Source organism: Theropithecus gelada, chromosome 1, assembly GCF_003255815.1.
Source record: "Theropithecus gelada isolate Dixy chromosome 1, Tgel_1.0, whole genome shotgun sequence".
NCBI lineage: Eukaryota > Metazoa > Chordata > Mammalia > Primates > Cercopithecidae > Theropithecus > Theropithecus gelada.
The window spans coordinates 214,168,325-214,187,840 of NC_037668.1; the positions used below are offsets into that span (position 1 = coordinate 214,168,325).

General features: G+C 38.1%; 1 protein-coding gene across 2 annotated transcripts in view; it reads left to right on the forward strand.

Moving 5' to 3' along the window:
- FMN2 (formin 2) overlaps positions 1 to 19,516 on the forward strand; it is a 399,343-nt gene that overhangs the window by 306,860 nt on the left and 72,967 nt on the right. For both annotated transcript variants that reach the window (XM_025363337.1, XM_025363416.1), the window contains one exon: positions 8,538 to 8,589. In XM_025363337.1, the coding sequence (XP_025219122.1) occupies positions 8,538 to 8,589 (52 nt within the window). The remainder of the gene's footprint in view (positions 1 to 8,537; positions 8,590 to 19,516) is intronic.

Here is a 19,516-nt window from a genome sequence, read left to right on the forward strand (position 1 = left end):
ATGGATGTGTGGAAAAGGGAATAGTTATATATTGTTGATACGTAAATTAGTACAACCTGTACAAAAAACAGTATGGGGATTCCTCAAATAACTGAAAGGAGAACTACCTTTTGACCCAGAAATCAACCCCATTACTTGGTGTCTACCAAAAAGAGAAGAAATCACTGTGTAGAAAAGACACCTGCATTCATATGTTTGACAGCACTATTCTCAGTGACAAAGTCATGGAATCAACCTGTGTCCATCAACAGCATCATAACAGATGATAGAAATACATATTTTTCTTTATATATGGAATACTACTATATTATATATACTACCATATATGTATATGGAATACTACTCAGTCATAAAAAAGAATACAATTGTGTCATTTACAGCAACATGGATGCAGCTGAAGGCTATTATCCTCAGTGTATTAACATGGAAACTGAAAATTAAATGCTACAAATTTTCACTTTTAAGTGGGAGCTAAATAATGGGTGCACATGGACATAAAGATGGAAACAATAGACTTGGAATCTCCAAAGGTGGGAAGAGGAAGAGGAGGGAAGGGTCAAAAAACTACCTATTGAATACTATGTTTATTATTTGGGTGATGGATTCAGTAGAAGCCCAAACCTCAGCATTATGTGATATCTCCATGTAACAAATCTGCATATATATACCCCCCGAATCTAAAATAATAATTTTTAAAAAAAGAAATATATTCTAGGCAAAAAAAAAAAATCAAATAAAATGAACACAATTCAATCTTCTTTGCTTTGCCTGTTGTATGATCACACCATGAGAGGCTGCATCTGCCTCTGCATGGCATTTTTGCCAGCTCTTTTCCTTTGTATTTCCAGTTTTGTCTCCTTTATCTTTCTTCTTGACGTCTCAAACTATGGTGCAACTTTGCTTCTGTGTCTTTTTTCCCACTGTTCATTGTTTACCCTCTCCGGTCTCTGTTCCTTTTTCTACTTGACTAACTTGTTAATCATTTTAGTCCCAACTCACATGCATTACCTTTGTCTTTTCCTTATTGACTTCTCTCTCGATAGGCAAATGGATGTTTCACTTAACTGTACTCATACTAATTTGCCAGTGTTAAGACTTGGGAGTCAGAGTCCATGAGTTTGAATCCTGTCTCCTTTATTTAATGTTTCTGGAATCTTAATCAAGTTTTTTAATTGCTAATTTGCTGATTTTAAGTGGGAATAATTATAAACCCTTTCTTATAGGGTTTATTATCTTGGGTTATTATATGTAAAGAATTAGAATAGTAATATCAACATCATTCCATATTAACATTCCCATTTAAACATCTCTATAACATCTGCATGTATGATAATTTGTCTCTCTCTCGATCTACCATTTTCTTAAAGGAAAAAACTATGTAATATTACCTGCATATGAGTCCCTAACAAAGCTAGACATTCAAATGTTGGCTAAAATATTGTAATGTTAAATTATGTGGCTTTTGTCTCTAGGATTGGAATGCCCTAGGCTTTAAGCATTGTTTTGGCAAGTAAGATCAGGAAGAAAAGAAACACACCAGAAGTTTTTTTGGCTTTCTGATTTTTATTTCCAGCAGTTTTGTGTTTTGATAGTTTGAATCCCTAAATTGGAATTCATTGATATTGCTTTCAATATGGAAAGCTCAGCCCTAATGCGTGTATTTGCATATTTTTAGTTAAAGGCTCAATGAGGTTTTCATTTTATCTGAAGGATTTTTATTTAAGTTCAGCCTGGTATTAGTAAGTGTATGCTTCATTTATATTCTTCAATAGGGTAGTTGTCTCTTAGCAAAGAAAAAGGAAAGGAATTGGCCCAAGGCATGTCTTTATTTCTATGCTACATTAGTGAAAGTCTAGGAGAGATTTATTTATCCTGTAGGTAGAGTAATATATAGATTTGGGTATGATTTGATATAAAAATTTAGTTCGAGTCAGCAATTTTCTAGTAGGAAAATTGTTCCAGCTCCTTTAGACTATACTGTCTACTGTACTGTCTAGCTCATGGATGCGTATTAGGTTTTCCCATGTCTTTTCTACTTTGGCTTTAAAACGAAGATTTGGAGAGAAATTTCACTGAGGACCACTTCAATACGTACATCAGACTGGGTGATAATAGCACACTGCTTTCCTATATTTTAGGTTTAGCCAGAAGCCACATATATAAAATGTTTAAAGTATGTGTCATTTTCTATTACGTATATGTCCTTGAGTTTTTAATAACTAGCCCCCATATGTTTATATACACCTGTATTTCTAGAGGCACGATGATATATATTTTACGTACAAAGTTGAAATAACCCTCAGTATTAAATAAAAGGTAGCTGTGAATTATTGCAAAGGTCAAGTTGTCGTTTTATGCCTCAGATGCTCTCTTTCTTCCTCCTAGGAGTGTTCCACAGCTTTGTTTTATTGTCCTAGGAACATGCGCAGCACAGAGGAGGAAGATGCATTGGGACTTAGCTATTTCTCTTGCTGTCTAAGGAAAGATATTCTGAAAGTCATACACTGTGACATGTATGAACTACTTAAATTTACCTTTTAGTTCATCGTCAAAAGGAAAAGTGTGTCAAAAATCTCAAAACTAAAGCAATGTATCTTCAGTTAAATGACAACTTTAAATGACTCAGAGAAAAGGCACTGCATGTGTCTAAAAAATATCCCATACTGGCTGCACTTAAAAGCAACTGGAACGCACATTCATAGCTAATTATAAACAAAAACTAGTTAACACTTTAAATAAAAAGGAAAAATAGCAAAAAGATTTAGAGCCTAGACAAGCACATGAAAGGGTTCTGAGTTGCCTTCCATCTGATATTACTCAAATGCAACTCTGTCTCCAATTACCTGGGAATATGTGGTATTCCCTCATGAAAGCTCAAGATCAGAAAGGGCGTCCATTTCATGTCTTTGCTTACTCATAGCCATTTGGAGCAAGTTCAGCAGAAATATTTCACATTGCAAAAGAGTCTGGAGCCAGACAGCAACTACAGACACTAATCACTGGGTCAAAATAGTAACTTAGTAGGACAGCAACCACCAGAAAGTATTTGTGGAGGTAGAGATTTGGAGTCAGATACATTAGTGCCGTTGGAGAAGACATCACCAAATAAAAAAGTTCTGTAACAGAACCATTAAATCACTATTTTTAATCAGTTGCATGTTCAGTGGCACAGGACTGTGTAAGCCAATGGTCTCTTTGGTAGGATCAGATCTAAAAGGTAATCTTATGCCCTTAACTCTAAAATAAATAGATGGAAAGAAAAGTAACCAAATAAATAAAGGCTGCCTCCTAAAACATTTGCTGTTTCTTTTGTTGTATGGTTCCAACTACAGGCTTTCTCTGCCTCAAATTGCAGATCTCTATCATTTGAGATTTGGGGGGTGGGCAAAAGGGAAAACATCATCACTAAAATAATAGGTGCAGCAAGTGATCAACTTCCCTAAGGAGCTGCAATTTTAGGTCTATTCAAATAAGAGTTACTGGTGTTCTCTGAATATTGTCATTATAAACCACTTTTCATTGTTGCCTTTTTTCTTAAACTACATCATCCTGTTCCTTTCCTCCAGTGTCAGTGGAGGATTGATTGCTTTATTTTACTATCACTCTACTCCACTATTAATTCTGTTTTCAGTATACTCTATCTCAGAACATTTTTCTTGGCAGTGAATCTCAAACATCAAGCTATGAATAATTACACATAGTATGTTTGGAATAAAGAGGTGAGCTTCAGAAGAGGATTAAATTTTTTTAAAAAATCATTCTATCTTTTAGATTTCATCAGGTTCTCACTAAATTCACCTAAAGTATTATCTTATCCCTTGTAGCAATTTTATTTACTGCTATGTCTTTAAAAAGTAGGGAGGGGAGTAAGGAGCTATTAATCTCTGTGCTTCTACTGTAGGCATTGGACTTCTCCATTCTACGCCAGTTAAAACAACTTCACACACAAATTAAGTAGAAGTAAAATCTATTAAATATATTTTAAAGCAATCCCATGGTTTTATAAAGGTCTTGGCCATAATTTGTCTGTTGCTGTAAAGAGGCAACCTTATTTTAGCAAAGTATATTTTTAATTCAACATCTGGATTCTGTATAGAAAAATTAACAAGGAAATATGTGAGATTCCTACAATGGAAGACTTTTCACATATTGCAAGCAACGCATCTCCATCCTACTTTATAATAATACTGATGTGGGCATAAAGGAAAGACAGGAAGAGGATGACTAGATACTGGGTGATTTATACATTATTTTATTAAATCATGAAACAACTCAATGAAAAAGAAATTATTACCCTGCTTTAATGATGAATAAAAGTTATTACATCAAAGAAGCGATTATTCAAATTTATTAAAATCTACTGCAATTCAATGGCTGCATTACAATTCAAACCCAGGTTTATCTGACTAAAGCTCATGTTCTAGCTCCCAACACTGGACCTTGTGGGATCTGAAGATGAGAGGCAGAGTGGGAGAAAGACCTTGCAAAGTCTAAGCATTTACAAAAAAGTGTAGCTTTTATGGTACAAGGTAGAGGAGAGGTGATTGCTCTCAGAGATCTGGGATGCCCTTGGGTAATGATGTCCATTAGGCCATAAAAACGCTTCTGTCAAAAGTGGTCTTTGGGAGGCTGAGGTGGGCGGATCACCTGAGGTCAGGAGTTTGAGACCAGCCTGACCAATGTGATGAAACCCCGTCTCTACTAAAACTAGAAAAATTAGCCTAGTGTGGTGGCATGTGCCTGTAATCCCACATACTTGTGAGGCTGAGACAGGAGAATCGCTTGAAATGGGGAGGTGGTGGTTGCAGTGAGCCAAGATCGCGCCACTGCACTCTGTCCCAGGCAACAAGAACAAAACTCTGTGTCAAAAAAAAAAGAAAAAAAGTGGTGAGGCATTGCTGGGCGAGAGTAGCACAGAAAGCCCAGTGATGTGATGACAATATGAAGATCACCAACGAAGCCTTGTGCCTATTTGTCTATTTTGAATGCTGCTTTAGCTACCCTATAATTATCTTGATGATGAATGACCAGAAATTTGCCATCCTGATGATTTGAATCATGTCAAAAAGAAATGAAGTGTCTACTCTAAAGAGTTAGGAAATTAATCTTGTAGTAGAAAATTGAAATCTTTTTTATCTCTTTTATGCAATTCACTTGGCATACTTGGTTTGAATGAAGTTTATTAATAGTTGATTATCAGTACATAAGAAACTGCTGCTAAAAGTTACGCTGGCTTTCAAAACTTTGCAAAACCATTTATGCCATTAGAAAGTACCTGAAAACAATTTTTGTACTTTTAGAAAACAATACACTAGGAAATCAAATAACAATAAGTTGTTGCAAATAGAAAATCACCTCATTTTCTGTGTTACCTTCAGCAAAGTCATGTTTGAAAGTCTGTGCATGTAACAGTGGTGGTCCACAGCCTCTCAAAGTTGTTTCTTAGACTGAAAAGCACAGCTGGTCTGACTGGGGTCACTGCATGTAATTAGCTTGCTTGCTTCATGAACGAATGGCAGATTTATTTTATTCTAAATGATATTTTAATTTTCACGGATTAAATTACATTTTATTTTGGTTTGGAAGGTTCGCCCTCACCATGTAAAGCAACCATGTCCTGCAGTGGTCACTAAGTTAACACCATAAGTATGTTTAAAAGAATTGTTGGCTAAGCATGGTGGCTCATGCCTGTAATCTCAACACTTAGAGAGGCCAAGACGGAAGGATTGCTTGAGCCTCGGAGTTTGAGACCACCCTGGGCAACATAGCAAGACCTCCATCTCTACAAAAAATAGATTGAAAAATTTAGCCAGGCGTGTTGGCACACACTGTAATCCCAGCTACTCGGAAGGCTGAAGCAGGAGGATTACAGGAGGAATTGCAGCTTGCAGTGAGCCACGGTTGTACCACTGCACTCCAGCCTGGGTGACAAAGTGTGACCCTGTCTCAAAAATATATATATATATTGTGACAATAAAATATTGATGATGCATATATACAAGCAGCATGTTGGAAAAACGGTATCTCTGTTTTCCCATAAAATGGAATTGCACCCCAAATTTTCAGAAAGTCTTTCCTAAGATTGGTACACAAAGGAAATCTGTTCAGTTCCTTGAATTACTGACTCTACATCAGGAATTGAAATGTGTACTCTAATGTTCTTGCTCTGATCTCTCATTTGACTGTTTATCGAAGCTGATTACAGTTTGAATACACAAATCCCTTTAGCTTCAAAAGTATCTAAAATAATGGATAATAGAGCATTTGAAGAGATTGTTTCTTATTGCAATTTGTCTTTCTGATTGTGATGCGGCTATTAGGTTTGATAAGAAAATCTGGCTTTATGTTTTGTTTCCTCAATAAGAATCAGTCTTCTGTCAAATTGGATTAAAGTTTTTGTTTCAGCCCAACTTGCTCACGCAACTAAGCAAGAGCTGTTTTGGTGAACATCAAGAGAGGTCATTACGAACAAATGAAACTTACTTTATTCCACTAAACACAATTTAGAAGCTTATGCTTTTTGAAAAGCTGTATGTGTTTTCTTTATTGAATATAGCATTGGAATATAATAAATTATTAGTTGACTGACTCAGTTAAACATTATATATTATATCACTTTAAGAATGTTGAGATCTTCAGATCCAGAATTTTCAAAGGTTATTTATCTATTAAGTTTCTACTGATTATTGGAGGCACCATGCTAAGTATTTTGTACGTGTTAACAGATGCATCTGCCTAAAGTCACAGAGATAATTTAAATGGCAAAATCAGGAATCGAATACAGATCTCTGGCATCTTGTTCTACTGTAGTGTGTTTTTAAGTGTCATAAATCGTTTACTTTAACTTCTAAAATAGTCTAGAAATTCCTTCTTCTAGTCTACCTTAATCTCTGTACTTTGCAAAGAAAAAGCAAAGATATGTGAGGGCAATTGGAAAAATACCCTTCCTGAAAATAGTATGCATTGTAGTGCTTTTGTTATTTCGCCTAAACAAACTTTATGTATTCCTAGAATTGTTTCTGGAAGCAAATCGTCTTTTATGCAGGGCATCTCAGAGCACATTTTTATAAAACATTATGTTCATGCTGGAGCCTTTTCAAAGTAAAATCATAGAATATTCATTCTGTTTTTTAATATAGTTATCAATTGACCCATAAGTTTATACAAACAATCTGGCGTACAAAAAGGGAAAGGAAAGAAGGAAAAAAATATCTGCTGCCACCTGAAATGATCCCTGTTAAATCCTGAAAATCCTGGGAAAGAGTGGCAACATGACACTGGGTTATGACTTTGCAGATACCATGCAAACCTTTGAAAGAACACTGTCTTGAGGTTGTAAAACATAAACTAGCCTAAGCTGTTCTATTGTGTTGTAAGTAGTGATAGAGATACTAACAGTTTCCAAGTGACCATGGGTTTTATTTCATACACAGTTCCCGTTTTTTATAATCAATTTGCCCTGCTCCACTATGTCTCCTAAGTTCTCCAAATGGCCCCACATGTGACCCAAAGAGGAATGATAATAAAAATACAACTTCTTCTTTCACTAGTCCCAGGGTTTATTTTTTACATTTTAATTTTTTTTTTTGTCCTGTTGCTCAGTGATTTTCAAACTGTGGGTCACAAACCATTAGTGAGTCATGAAATCAATTTAGCAGGTCCCAACAAATGTTTTAAAATCTAATAGATAGACTAAAAATATCAAAGAGCAATGCATGAAATAAAAGTATCTTCAAAACTTTCATGTCAAACATATATTAATATGTATGGAGGTATGGGGAAATGGGTGGAGGTAAAGTAATACATAATTCCTAGAATGCTTACTTATCCAAAAAAAAAAAAAATGAAGTCACGGCCATACTTTCAGTGATGGAGTTCCTACGTTATTTTAAGCAATTTGAAATACTGATTTAATCTCCTCAAATTTGACCTTTGGGTTTGCAGCAGATCACAATTCTTTATTTTTAAATAAAAATGATAGCAAGCAAATGGGTATATTATTACATTCCCCCTTTTCAGAACAGACCATGATCTATTCACCTGTGGTTTAGTATGAACTATTGAAATGAGTTCAAAATTCTTAACGTAACTGAGGAATGTCACATACCATTTCTGTTTAGGGCTTTTTTCTTTTCTTTTTTTTTTTTTTTTTTTGATGTAGTGTTTACGCCTTTGCTTGAGGGAATTATTTTCAACTAATTGTTGGCATTTAAACACTGACACATCTAATGTAAATATGAAGCTAGTGTTTTCTCAGGTTAATGTGACTGCATTAAAGAAAGTTTTTCAGAATCCAAAATTTTTGATTAGATAATATGTCTTGCCTGTGTCAATATAATAAGATCCACTTAATTAAAATTAAGTAGAATCATTTAAATCATGTATCTATGACATCCATAGATTTGACATAAGCTTCTGGTTGTAGTACAATAGAATTAATAATGAAAATAAGTTATGTTATTTAGGGCAGATGTTGCTTGAAATAGTGTAACAGCTTATCACTTATCTCATATACTTTTATTTTCTTGCACTTTCAGCCAAAATTGACCAAGAGGCAGAGGAAAATTCACTGACAGAGACTCATAAATGGTGAGAAATTACTTTATTTCCTCCCAGAATAGGCTTATAACATGCTAAGTGTATTTCATCTTAAGGAACCAATTATTAGTTACATTTTAATTTTCAAGCATAAAATAAAAAGACATCTAATAAAACAGTGTACTCTAAATCCACAGTGAATTTCTGAATTTTTGTTACTCTGGGTAACATATAGTTCTGTTAAATACCAAATTATTGTGACTAGCTTAGCACCTTCTCTTTTACATGGGATTTAGAACTATGGAAATACACAAAAGAATGAAGATAGCAAGAACCTGTTTCAGAGTTCAGATAATTTTAAAAAACTATGTAATTTCCGTATTCAAAAGTGAAGTCTAAGTAGGGAGCAATGAGCTTTCCTTGGATGCACCTTCATTTCCAGAATGGAGACTTGCAATTATGGGTAAACATAGAAAAGTATCTCAGAAATCTCCCTGCTTCTCTGCCTCCATTTTCTCTTCTCCTCCCATCTCTCTATATCCGCCAGGCTTCTCTAGAAAAAAAGGACACACTGGCGATACAGATATAAACACACACACACACACACACGCACGCACACACACAGCCTACCTCATTTTATTGCACTTCTCTTTGTTGTGCTTTGCAGATAATTGTATTTTTTTTTTCCCCACAAATTGAAGGTTTGTGGCAACTCTGCTTCTAGCGAGCCTATTGGTGCCATGTTTCCAGCAGCATGTGCACGCCTCATGTCTCTGTGTTACATTTTGGTAATTCTTGTAATATTTCAAACTTTTTATTTTTATTATCTGTTACCATAGGTGATCTGTGATCAGTGATCTTTTATGTTACTATCGTAATTGTTCTGGGACACCATGACCTGACCCATATAAGATGGCAAATGTAATAGAAAGATATTGTATGTTCTAACTGTTCCACCAACCAGCTGCTCCCTTGCCTCTCCCCTCTCCTCAGGCCTCCGTATTCCCTGAGACACAACAATATTGAAATTAGGTCAATTAATTACCCAACAGTGGCCTCTACATATTCAAGTGAAAGAGTCACACATCTCTCACTTTAAAACAAAATCTAGAAATGGTTAACTTAATGAGGAGGATATATCCAAAACCAAGATATGCTCAAAGCTAGATCTCTAGTGCCAAACTGTTAGCCAAGTTATGAATGCAAAGAAAAAGCTCTTGAAGGAAATTAAAAGTCTATTTCAATGAACACATGAATGATAAGAAAGCAAAACAGCATTCTTGCTGCTATGGGGAAAGTTTTAGTGGTCTAAACAGAAGATCAAACCAGCCACAATAGTCTGTTACCAAAATGCCAGGGGTTTGGTTTAGCACAGCTACTTGCCACACAGAAAGCCAGTCACTGAGATGAGTATTGCCAGGGAAGAAGGCTTTAATCAGGTGCTGCAGCCAAGGGCGATGGGAGCTCAGTCTCAAATCCATCTCCCTGACTGACTAAAAGTAGGGATTTATATAGCAGGGAAGAAATGTAACCATGTATGGGAGAGTAGGAATTAGGGAGGGGTAAGGAAGAGGAGGTAGTCAGCAACAAGCAGCTGGTGGGTTAGGCAATCACAGTGGGTGAAGGGTCTGGCATCTCATTGTCCAGATGGAGTGATCTGGTGAGTTTCAGTTCCTTGACGCTATATTGGAAGCCTGATGGTTGGTTTCCTGAGAAAGGAACTCAAAAAAGACAAATGTAACTTTCTCAAGTTTCAAGACTGGGAGGGTCAATTTCTATGTTTATTCAAATTAAGTCATAAACATCAGTTCTGTGGGACCATTGAACCTGTTTCAATTCCCTTAAACCAAACCCTAATCCAGAGCAAGGCCCTAACGCTCTTCAATTCTATGAAGGGTGAAATAGGTGAGGAAACTGGAGAGGAAAAGTTTGAGGACAGTAGAAGTGGGGTCATGAAGTTTAAGGAAAGAAGCCTTCTCCGTAACAAAAAAGTGCAAGGTGAAGCAAGAAGTGCTGATAGAGAAGCTGCAGGTTCTCCAGAAGATCTAAGGTAATTCATGAAAGTAGCTAAACAACATATTTCCAATGTAGATGAAACATCTTCTGTTGGAAGAAGATGCCATGTAGGACTTTCGTAGCTAGACAGAAATCAATGCCTGACTTTAAAGCTTCAGAGAACAGGGCCGGGCATGGTGACTCACGCCTGTAATCCTAGCACTTTGGGAGCCCAAGGTGGGTGGATCACCTGAGGTCAGGAGCTCGAGCCCAGCCTGGCCAACATGGTAAAATCCCTTCTCTACTAAAAATACAAAAATTAGCCCGGCATGGTGGTGCATGCCTGTAATCCCAGCTGCTCAGAAGGCTGAAGCAGGAAAATTGCTTTAACCCAGGAGGCAGAGGTTGCAGTGAGCTGAGATCACGCCAGTGCACTCCAGCCTGGGTGACAGAGCGAGACTCGGTCTCAAAAATAAATAAGTAAATAAATTTTTTAAAAAGTGAAACTTCAAAAAACAGGATGAATGTCTTGTTAGGGCATAATGCAACTGGTAACTCTTAGCTGAAGCCAGTGCGCACTCCCCGTTCTGAAAATGCTAGGGCCCATAGGCATTATGTCAAATCTCCTCTGCCTGTGCTGTATAAATGGAACAACAAAGCCTGCACATCTGTTGATAGCATAGCTTACTGAATATTTTAAACCCACTGCTGAGACCTATTGCTCAGAAAATAGAAAAGATTCCCTTCAAAATATCACATCTCATGGACCATGCACTTGGTCACCCAAGAGCTCTGCTGGAGATGTACAAAGAGAATCATGTTTCAATGCCTGCTAAAACAACATTCATTTTGTAGCTCATGGAGCAAGGAGTACTTTCGACTTTCAAGTCTTATTATTTAAGAAATACATTTGGTAAGGCTATAGCTGCCATAGGTAGTGATTCCTTTAAGAGATCTGGGTAAAGTAAATTGAAACCTTCTGGAAAGGATTCACCATTCTAGATGCCATCAATAACATACATAATTCATGGAAGCAGGTCAAAATATCAGCGTTAACAGGAGTTTGGAAGAAGTTAATTGTAACCCTCACAGATGGTTTTGAGGATTCCAGGACATCAGTGGAGAAAGTAACCGCAAATGTGGTAGAAATAGAGAATTAGAGGTAGAGTCTGAAGATGTGACTGAGTTGCAGCAATCTCATAATAAAACTTGAACAGATGAGGAGTTGCTTCTTATGAATGAGCAAAGAAAGTAGTTTCTTGAGATGGAATCTACTCGTGGTTAAGAGCTATGAACGTTATTGAAATCACAACAAAGAATTTAGAATATCACATAAACTTAGTTGACAAAGCAGGAGCAGGGTTTGAGAGGATTGACTCCAGTTTTGAAAGAAGCTCTTCTGTGAGTAAAGTGCTATCAAATGGCATCATATACTACAGAGAAATCTCTTGCAAAAGAGCGAATTGATGTGGCAGATTTCATTGTTGTCTTATTTTAAGAAATTGTCACAGCCACCCCAGCCTTCAGCAACCACCATTCCAATCAATCAGTAGTCATCAACATCAAAAAGATACTGCGGTCACTGAAGACTCAGATAATCGTTAACATTCTTTTAGTAACAAAGTATCTGCTAATAAAGTATATATTTTTTCAGACATAATTCTGTTGCATACTTAATAGACTGTAGTATAATGTAAACATAACTTTTATATGCACTAGGAAACCAAAAAATTCATGTAACTCTATTACAATATTCATTCCCTTTATTGCATTGGTCTGGAACCAAAGCCACAATATCTCTGAGGTTTTCGTGTGTGTGTATATATGTGTGTGTGTGTGTAAAGAAAGATAGAGAAACTTATTTTAAGGAATTGACTCATGCGATTGTAAAAGTTGGCAAGTCTAAAATTAGCAGGGCAAGGTGACAGTTCCGGTAGGAGTTGATGTTGCAATCTTTTTTTCTTCTCTTTATAAATTTTAACTTTTATTTTAGATGAAGGGGTACACGTGCAGGTTTGTTACATGGGTATATTGCATGACAGTGAGGTTTGGAATCTAAATGATCCCATCACCCAGGTATTGAGCGTAGTACCCAATAGGTGGTTTTTGAGCCCGTGATCCCCCTGCATTGTTCAGTAGCCCTAGTGTCTGTTGTTCCCATCCTTATGTCTATGTGTGATCGGTGTTTAGCTCCCACTTACAAGTGAGAATAGGCAGTATTTGGTTTTCTGTTCTTGCATTAGTTCTCTTAGGATGATGGTCTCCAGCTCCATCTGCATTCCTGCAAAGGACACGATTTCACTCATTTTATAGTTGCGTAGTATTCCATGATGTATGTGTACCACATTTTCTTTATCCAGTTCACTGTTGATGGGCAACTGGATTGATTCCATGTCTCCACTATTGTGAATAGTGCTGCGATGAACATACGACTGTGTGTGTTTTTGATAGAATGCATTATTTTCCTTTGGGTATATACCCAGTAGTGGGATTGCTGAGTGGTATTATAGTTCCGTTTTCAGTTCTTTGAGAAATCTTCAAACTGCTTTCCACAGTGGCTGAACAACTTTGCATTCCCACCAACAGTGTCCAAACATTCCCTTTTCTGCACAGCCTTGCCAACATCTGTTACGTTTTGACTTTAATAATTGCCATCCTGACTGGTGTGAGATAGTATCCAATGGTGATTTTGATTTGTATTTTTCTGATGATTAGCGACGTTGAGCATTTTTCCATGTTTTTTGGTCACTTGTATGTCTTCTTTTGAAAAGTGTCTATTTATGTCCTTTGCCTATTGTTTTAATTGGATTAGTTTTGCTTGTTGATTTGATTAAGTTCCTTGGAATATTGCAATCTTGAGTCTGAAGCAGTCTAGAGACAGAATTCTTTCATATTCAGCAACCTGAGTCTTCAGGTCTTCAACTGATTGGAGGAGACCCAGCATGTTTTAAAGGGAAATCTACTTTTTTCAGTGCCTAGTAATGTAAGTGTTAACCACACCTAGGCCAGGCACAGTGGCTTATGCTTGTAATCCCAGCACTTTGGGAGGCCGAGACAGGCAGATCGCCTGAGCTCAGGAGTTTGAGACCAGCCTGGTCAACCAGCCAGGCCAACATGGCAAAAACCCATTTCTACTAAAAATACAAAAAATTAGCCAGGCATGGTGGTAGGGGCCTATAATCCCAGCTATTCAGGAGGCTGAGGCATGAGAATTGCTTGAACCTGGGAGGCGGAAGTTGCAGTGAGCCAAGATCACGCTACTGCACTCTAGCCTGGGCAACAGAGACTCCTCAAAAAAAAAAAAAAAAGAAGTTCACCACACCTAAAAACTGCTTTCACAATAACATCTAGACTGGTGTTTGACCCCACAATGGGCACTATGACCTGGCCAAGTTGATACATAAAATTAACTGTCACAATTTCTAAAGAGAAACCTTATTAGCCTTGAGGAAAAAATTTATTAAAGAAGTTATCTGCCATTAATTTAGTAGGAAAGATCTTTTTTTTTTTTTTTTGAGACATAGTCTTACTTTGACAACCACACTGGAGGACAGTGGCACCATCTCAGCTCACTGCAACCTCCACCTGCCAGGTTCAGGCAATTCTCATTCCTCAGCCTCCCTAGTAGCTAGAATTACAAGCATGCGCTGCGACACCCAGCTAATTTTTTTTTTTTTTTTTAGTATAGATGGGGTTTTGTCATGTTGGCCAGGCTGTTCTCAAACTTTTGGCCTCAAGTGACCCACCCGCTTTGGCCTCCCAAAGGGCTGGGATTACAGGCATGAGCCACCGTGCCTGGCTGGCAACATCTTTTATATTCACTGAACAGATATTACATATTTAGTAGTTCTTGGCTTGATAACAAATATTGTCGTAGCAAACTAGTAAACAGAATTCACCAGTTTCTATGGAAAGCAAAAGCTGAGGTCAAAGGCCTGAAATTATAAAATCAGAAATTTCAGTGAGTTGCATGAAAAAATTACTGGCAAAGGACAAAATCGTTACCATCTTTTATAATTAAACAATGAACCCCGAAATTCAAAAGTAAAACAGAATAATGAATCGTATGGAACATTTGAGGTTACTCCAAAGAAATAATCTCTGTGCCATTTTTCTCAGCGGTCCTATGTAACTGGGGCAACAATCAGTAGGAATTGTACGCAGGAAAGCAGTGTAACTCTGATCCTCTGGCCTTTTGAGTCTGGATCCTGCCTCTTACACGTGATAGCTCTATGACCTTAGACCAATCCCATCACCCCAGGAAAATAGTGTCTACTTGGTAGGTGAGAATTAAATGAAATAATCTCTGGCAGATGCTTAGTCCCAAGTGATCAATAGATGTTAATCGCCATGTTATTTTCACATTATTTTTATAATCGGAAATTATAAAAAGTTTAGTGGTAGAATTAGAAACCAGAGTCAGATTTCAGACTTGGGCAATGTATTTGTTTGTTGTCATGTTTCTTGCCGTCTCCGTGGATTGCAGCCCTGGGTGGCCTCGGATGGTTATGGAGCATAGATTTTGGAATCAGGTCTATATTTCGGTACCTGCACCAAACTGCTGGCACCGTGGCTCCAAGGATTTATTGCAACTTTTGAATCCATGTCCTCATCTGTGAGAAAAAGAAAAACAATGTCCACATGATAAATGTGGTGATCAGTTCATTACTTAACTCATTAAGTAGGTTAAATGAGTAAAATATATATGTAGAGTATCAACTTCATAAGAGCTTTTCAAAGTTTCCTTTTCTTCCATTTACCAAAATCCCTGAGCTTGGGAGACTGATTTTTAGCATGAACTATCTTCACAACAACCATTAAACTGGAGAAAACAATATAAAACAGTTATTTAACATGTCTAGAAATGGTTCTAAGGACATGCAGCAAATGGGGAATCGTTTGTCCAAGAAAATCTAAATCATGGTAAGAACAGCGAGAGCCTAAGGCATTGGAATCACTGCCCATTGTGTCCTACTACATCTTATGGGAGCCGCTGCCCCAGCTCTAATCCAGACACAGTCACGAAAATAGGGGCTTCCACTCTCCCAAGCTCGTACGCTGAAGCTATGGCGTCTTACTGGGTCAGCGGGCTGCCAGAATTACTCATCCCACCACCTCCAGCTCATTGCAGTTCTGTTCCAGACTAACAGTGCAGGTAAGAAGCGGCTCCCTTTCTCAACACTTCATTACTTAAAGGGCAGATGCTCCAGCTCAGGTGTTGCAGACCAAGAATGCTGGGCCCCAGTGCTTCCACTCTAGCTGACTTTTAGGGCGGAGATTCTACACCAGGAGGGAGAATACATGAAGACTAGGGGCCCCCCACCTCAGCTCCTTCTTACACAGCAGGAGTGTTGCTTTGGAAGAAGCGGACCATTGTCCTAATCCTAGCTTTAACCGTTGTGCAGGTGCACAGAAGTCCTGCCCAGAGCTCTACAGATGTGCTTGAGAAGGCGGATTTTGTTTGGAATAGAACATGAAGAACTTCATACCTAAGAGCTTTGTCTGAAACAATAGAGGTCTAGATGGAGAGCGGTTGAGAGGGTGTTCGTAGCTCCATGATACAGCAGCAACAAGCACAATGGCTGAGCAATCAGAAGTTTAACAGAGAGATCAAGGGAAGAAGATAGCCAAGAAGGATCCTTTTGGAATCATAGTCAATCCCAGAGGTTGGAAAGCTGTGCATAAGCTTACTAGGCTGCACCCACTAATGAGCATCAGATCAGGAGGTCAGGCTGACTTGGAAACAATCCCCAAGCTGTGTAGGAATCCATGAACATATGCTATAAGCCTCACTGGCACCCGGGAACTCAGCACAACCGCTGACCACCACTGGCAGAACAATAAGATATGTAACCCAGGAGCAACTCATAGGAAGCCAGGGTAAAAAATAAAATCACCTATATGCCTTCCTATAGTCTGTCTAATAGCCACAAAACAAGCATACCAGCATCAGCCGAGTTAACTGCTTCTAGGACCTCGTATGTAAGCAGAGAGAAACATTTCTGCCTGATATACTGTGGGCGTCCACCTGCCGGGCTGGCTGGCAGGCTGCCTCCTCCCAGACCATTGAGGGAATGGTGGACTTTGACCCAGATTCTAGAGTCCCAGGTCTCCTTCCCAGCTTGGAGGCCTTGAATATTTCATCTGCCACCCCAGTCTCAACAGTGGCTCACCATATGTACTTTCTTCCTATGTAAATGTCTTTAGGACCCAAAGCCTCAGTTTTTTATGGAGCTCTTCTTTTGCTTGACTTGGCCAAGACTTTCTTTACTCCCCCCCACCACCACACACACAAAAAGAAATGAAACAAAATACATACACAGGCCAGGGGCGGTGGCTCACACCTTTAATCCCAGCACTTTTGGAGGCCAAGACAGACAGATTACCTGAGGTCAGGAGTTCAAGAACACAGCCTGGGCAACATGGTGAAGCCCCATCTCTACTAAAAATATAAAAAAATTAGCCGGGTATGGTGGCATGCACCTGTAATCCCAGCTACTCCGGAGGCTGAGGCAGAAGAATCGCTTGAACCCGGAGGGCAGAGGGTTCAGTGAGCCGAGATGGAGCCACTGCACTCCAGCATGGGTGACAGAGTGAGACCCCATCTCAAAAAAAAAAAAAAAAAGATACACATGCACATACACATATACAGATCCTCACTGTATTTTATCTCCAAATATTTCAGTTGTCTTGGCAAGGCGTAGAGGGAGAGGATATCCAGGAGTACGAATTGAGGCATACATTTTTCCTGTCTTCCACTTCTCCTTTTATTTTTATTATAGATTATTCTTATCATGTTCTGCATATCATATTATCAGAAACCAGATGAAATTAATTTTGGAGGCAAGACTTGGAGGTACTAAAAAAGTTGTTCTTCATTTTCCAGCCCTCCATTTAGCCCTTTGACATTGAGACAGAAAATACACGGGGAAGTTTCATTTTATAACTGTATCAAAAGGTTCCTAATCCAAAGAATTGGCTGGTGAGATTCTGTTTTTATCTCAGTGATGCTGTAACAGCCAGAGTCAACTTAGTTTTACTTTACACCCTGTGGCAGGAGATACTGACAAACTGGTGACAAATTTTTGTGCTTTGATTTTTAAAAATGGCTTATAATCCCAGCACTTTGGGAGGCCAAGGCGGGTGGATCACAAGGTCAGGAGATCGAGACCATCCTGGCTACACAGGTGAAACCCCGTCTCTACTAAAAATATAAAAAATTAGCTGGGTGTAGTGGCAGGTGCCTATAGTCCCAACTACTCGGGAGGCTGAGGCAGGAGAATGGCGTGAACCCAGGAGGCGGAGCTTGCAGTGAGCCCAGACTGCACCACTGCACTCCAGCTTCAGTGACAGAGCAAGACTCCGTCTCAAGAAAAAAAAAAAAAAAAATAGCTGAGAGTTATTTACAGATAATTGTGATAGCTGAGTTGGGCTATCAGATGCCTTAAGGACCCAATAAGGATTATATAATAACTGAACAGCCTTTTCTGTACCAAAAGAGAAGTTTCCCGGAGCTTTTGAGGTGATCCAGCATTCCGTATGCTCACCAAGGTTATCATGAGAGAAGGCAGGGCTGCGCGGTGGACAGGACGCTGACATTTCCTCTCAGTCTAGCTCTGCCACTCCAGAATTACAAGCGGATAAACCACAGAAAGTTCCCCAAGTTCCCGGGCCTCCACTTCGTTATATGTAAAAAGGAATATAACCTCACCCTTTCTTTCATCCTCCAGGGCTGTAGGAATATGGAATAGCTTGTTCTTTGCAAAGCTTCTTCAAGTGGGGGTCCTAAGAGGCCTTTCTTGAAGGCTTATTCATGTGAAAATATTTTGTAATCCTCACACACACATTATCAGCTTGCTTTGAAAGGAATTATCCTCATTTGTCTTTACATTCTAGTACATTTTTTTAAACATCTTGACTCTTAGCCCATTTAAAATGGATAAGCTGAACTTTTATCAAGAAAATAATTACAATTGTCTTCTATAAATAGTATTAAAAACAAACAATGGTTAGTATATTTTTAAAATCAAGCCAGATCATTTTTCATATTCCATTTGTTAGCATAATAGTTTTTAATGTGCTAATTCTGTTTATTCATGCATTTTTGCTATTAATCTAGGAAGTGGAATTTTGAGCTCCTTTTTCTCATGAGCAAAACTGTATAGCTTTCGAATAAATAGTTTAACTGATCTCTTCAGTTGTCCTGGAAAGTAAGGCGGCTGGGCAGATGAGTCTTGAACCATACCCAAATCCCAAATGCAAAGCAGATGAATATATTCTCATCTTCAGATGATTTCATTGGGGAAGCCAAGCCATCATATTGTATTACAAGATGGATTTCGGCAGAATGTTGTTAAGGTTGGCTTCATTCCCATTGTGTGTGTTTATGTCAGCTTCTGCTTCTATTTTATTTTTAATTAGCATACACGGCTTTCTTCAATTATGGAAAAGTATCACCAGACGAAATATGATTGTTTTTATTTCCTACAGAGTCACTTAATGTCTATGTCAGCTCATAGGCAGAGAATGTAGAAATTTTGAATTTGTCTAATAAATGTCCATTCCTTTATATTCAAATTTTAAAAATAATGAGACTGGGACTTATAAAATCTGCTTTATTTCTTAATAAACTAAGGCTAACTTGAAACTTTTCTTCAGATTTTTTTCTTCTATTTATTTAAATTCTATGGGTAAAAACTATATTTTCAGGTGAAATTGACTTCGATGTAGAAAAAGAAAAGGTTTTAGAAACACGGTTTGTTCCAGCTATCAGTTGCGTTGATTTCACTAAATTTAATTCTGGCATCAATAAAGCTAATATAAATGACTGAATGTAAAATCTGAATTATATTGCAACTATTCAGTTAAATCGCTTACCCTTGTTAGTCAGTGAAGGTGACATTCTGGGCAAAGGAAATCAGGGTGAGAAATGTGTGCACCGTCTGTGAGTAATGGCAAACCAAGTAATGTGTATGAACTACTC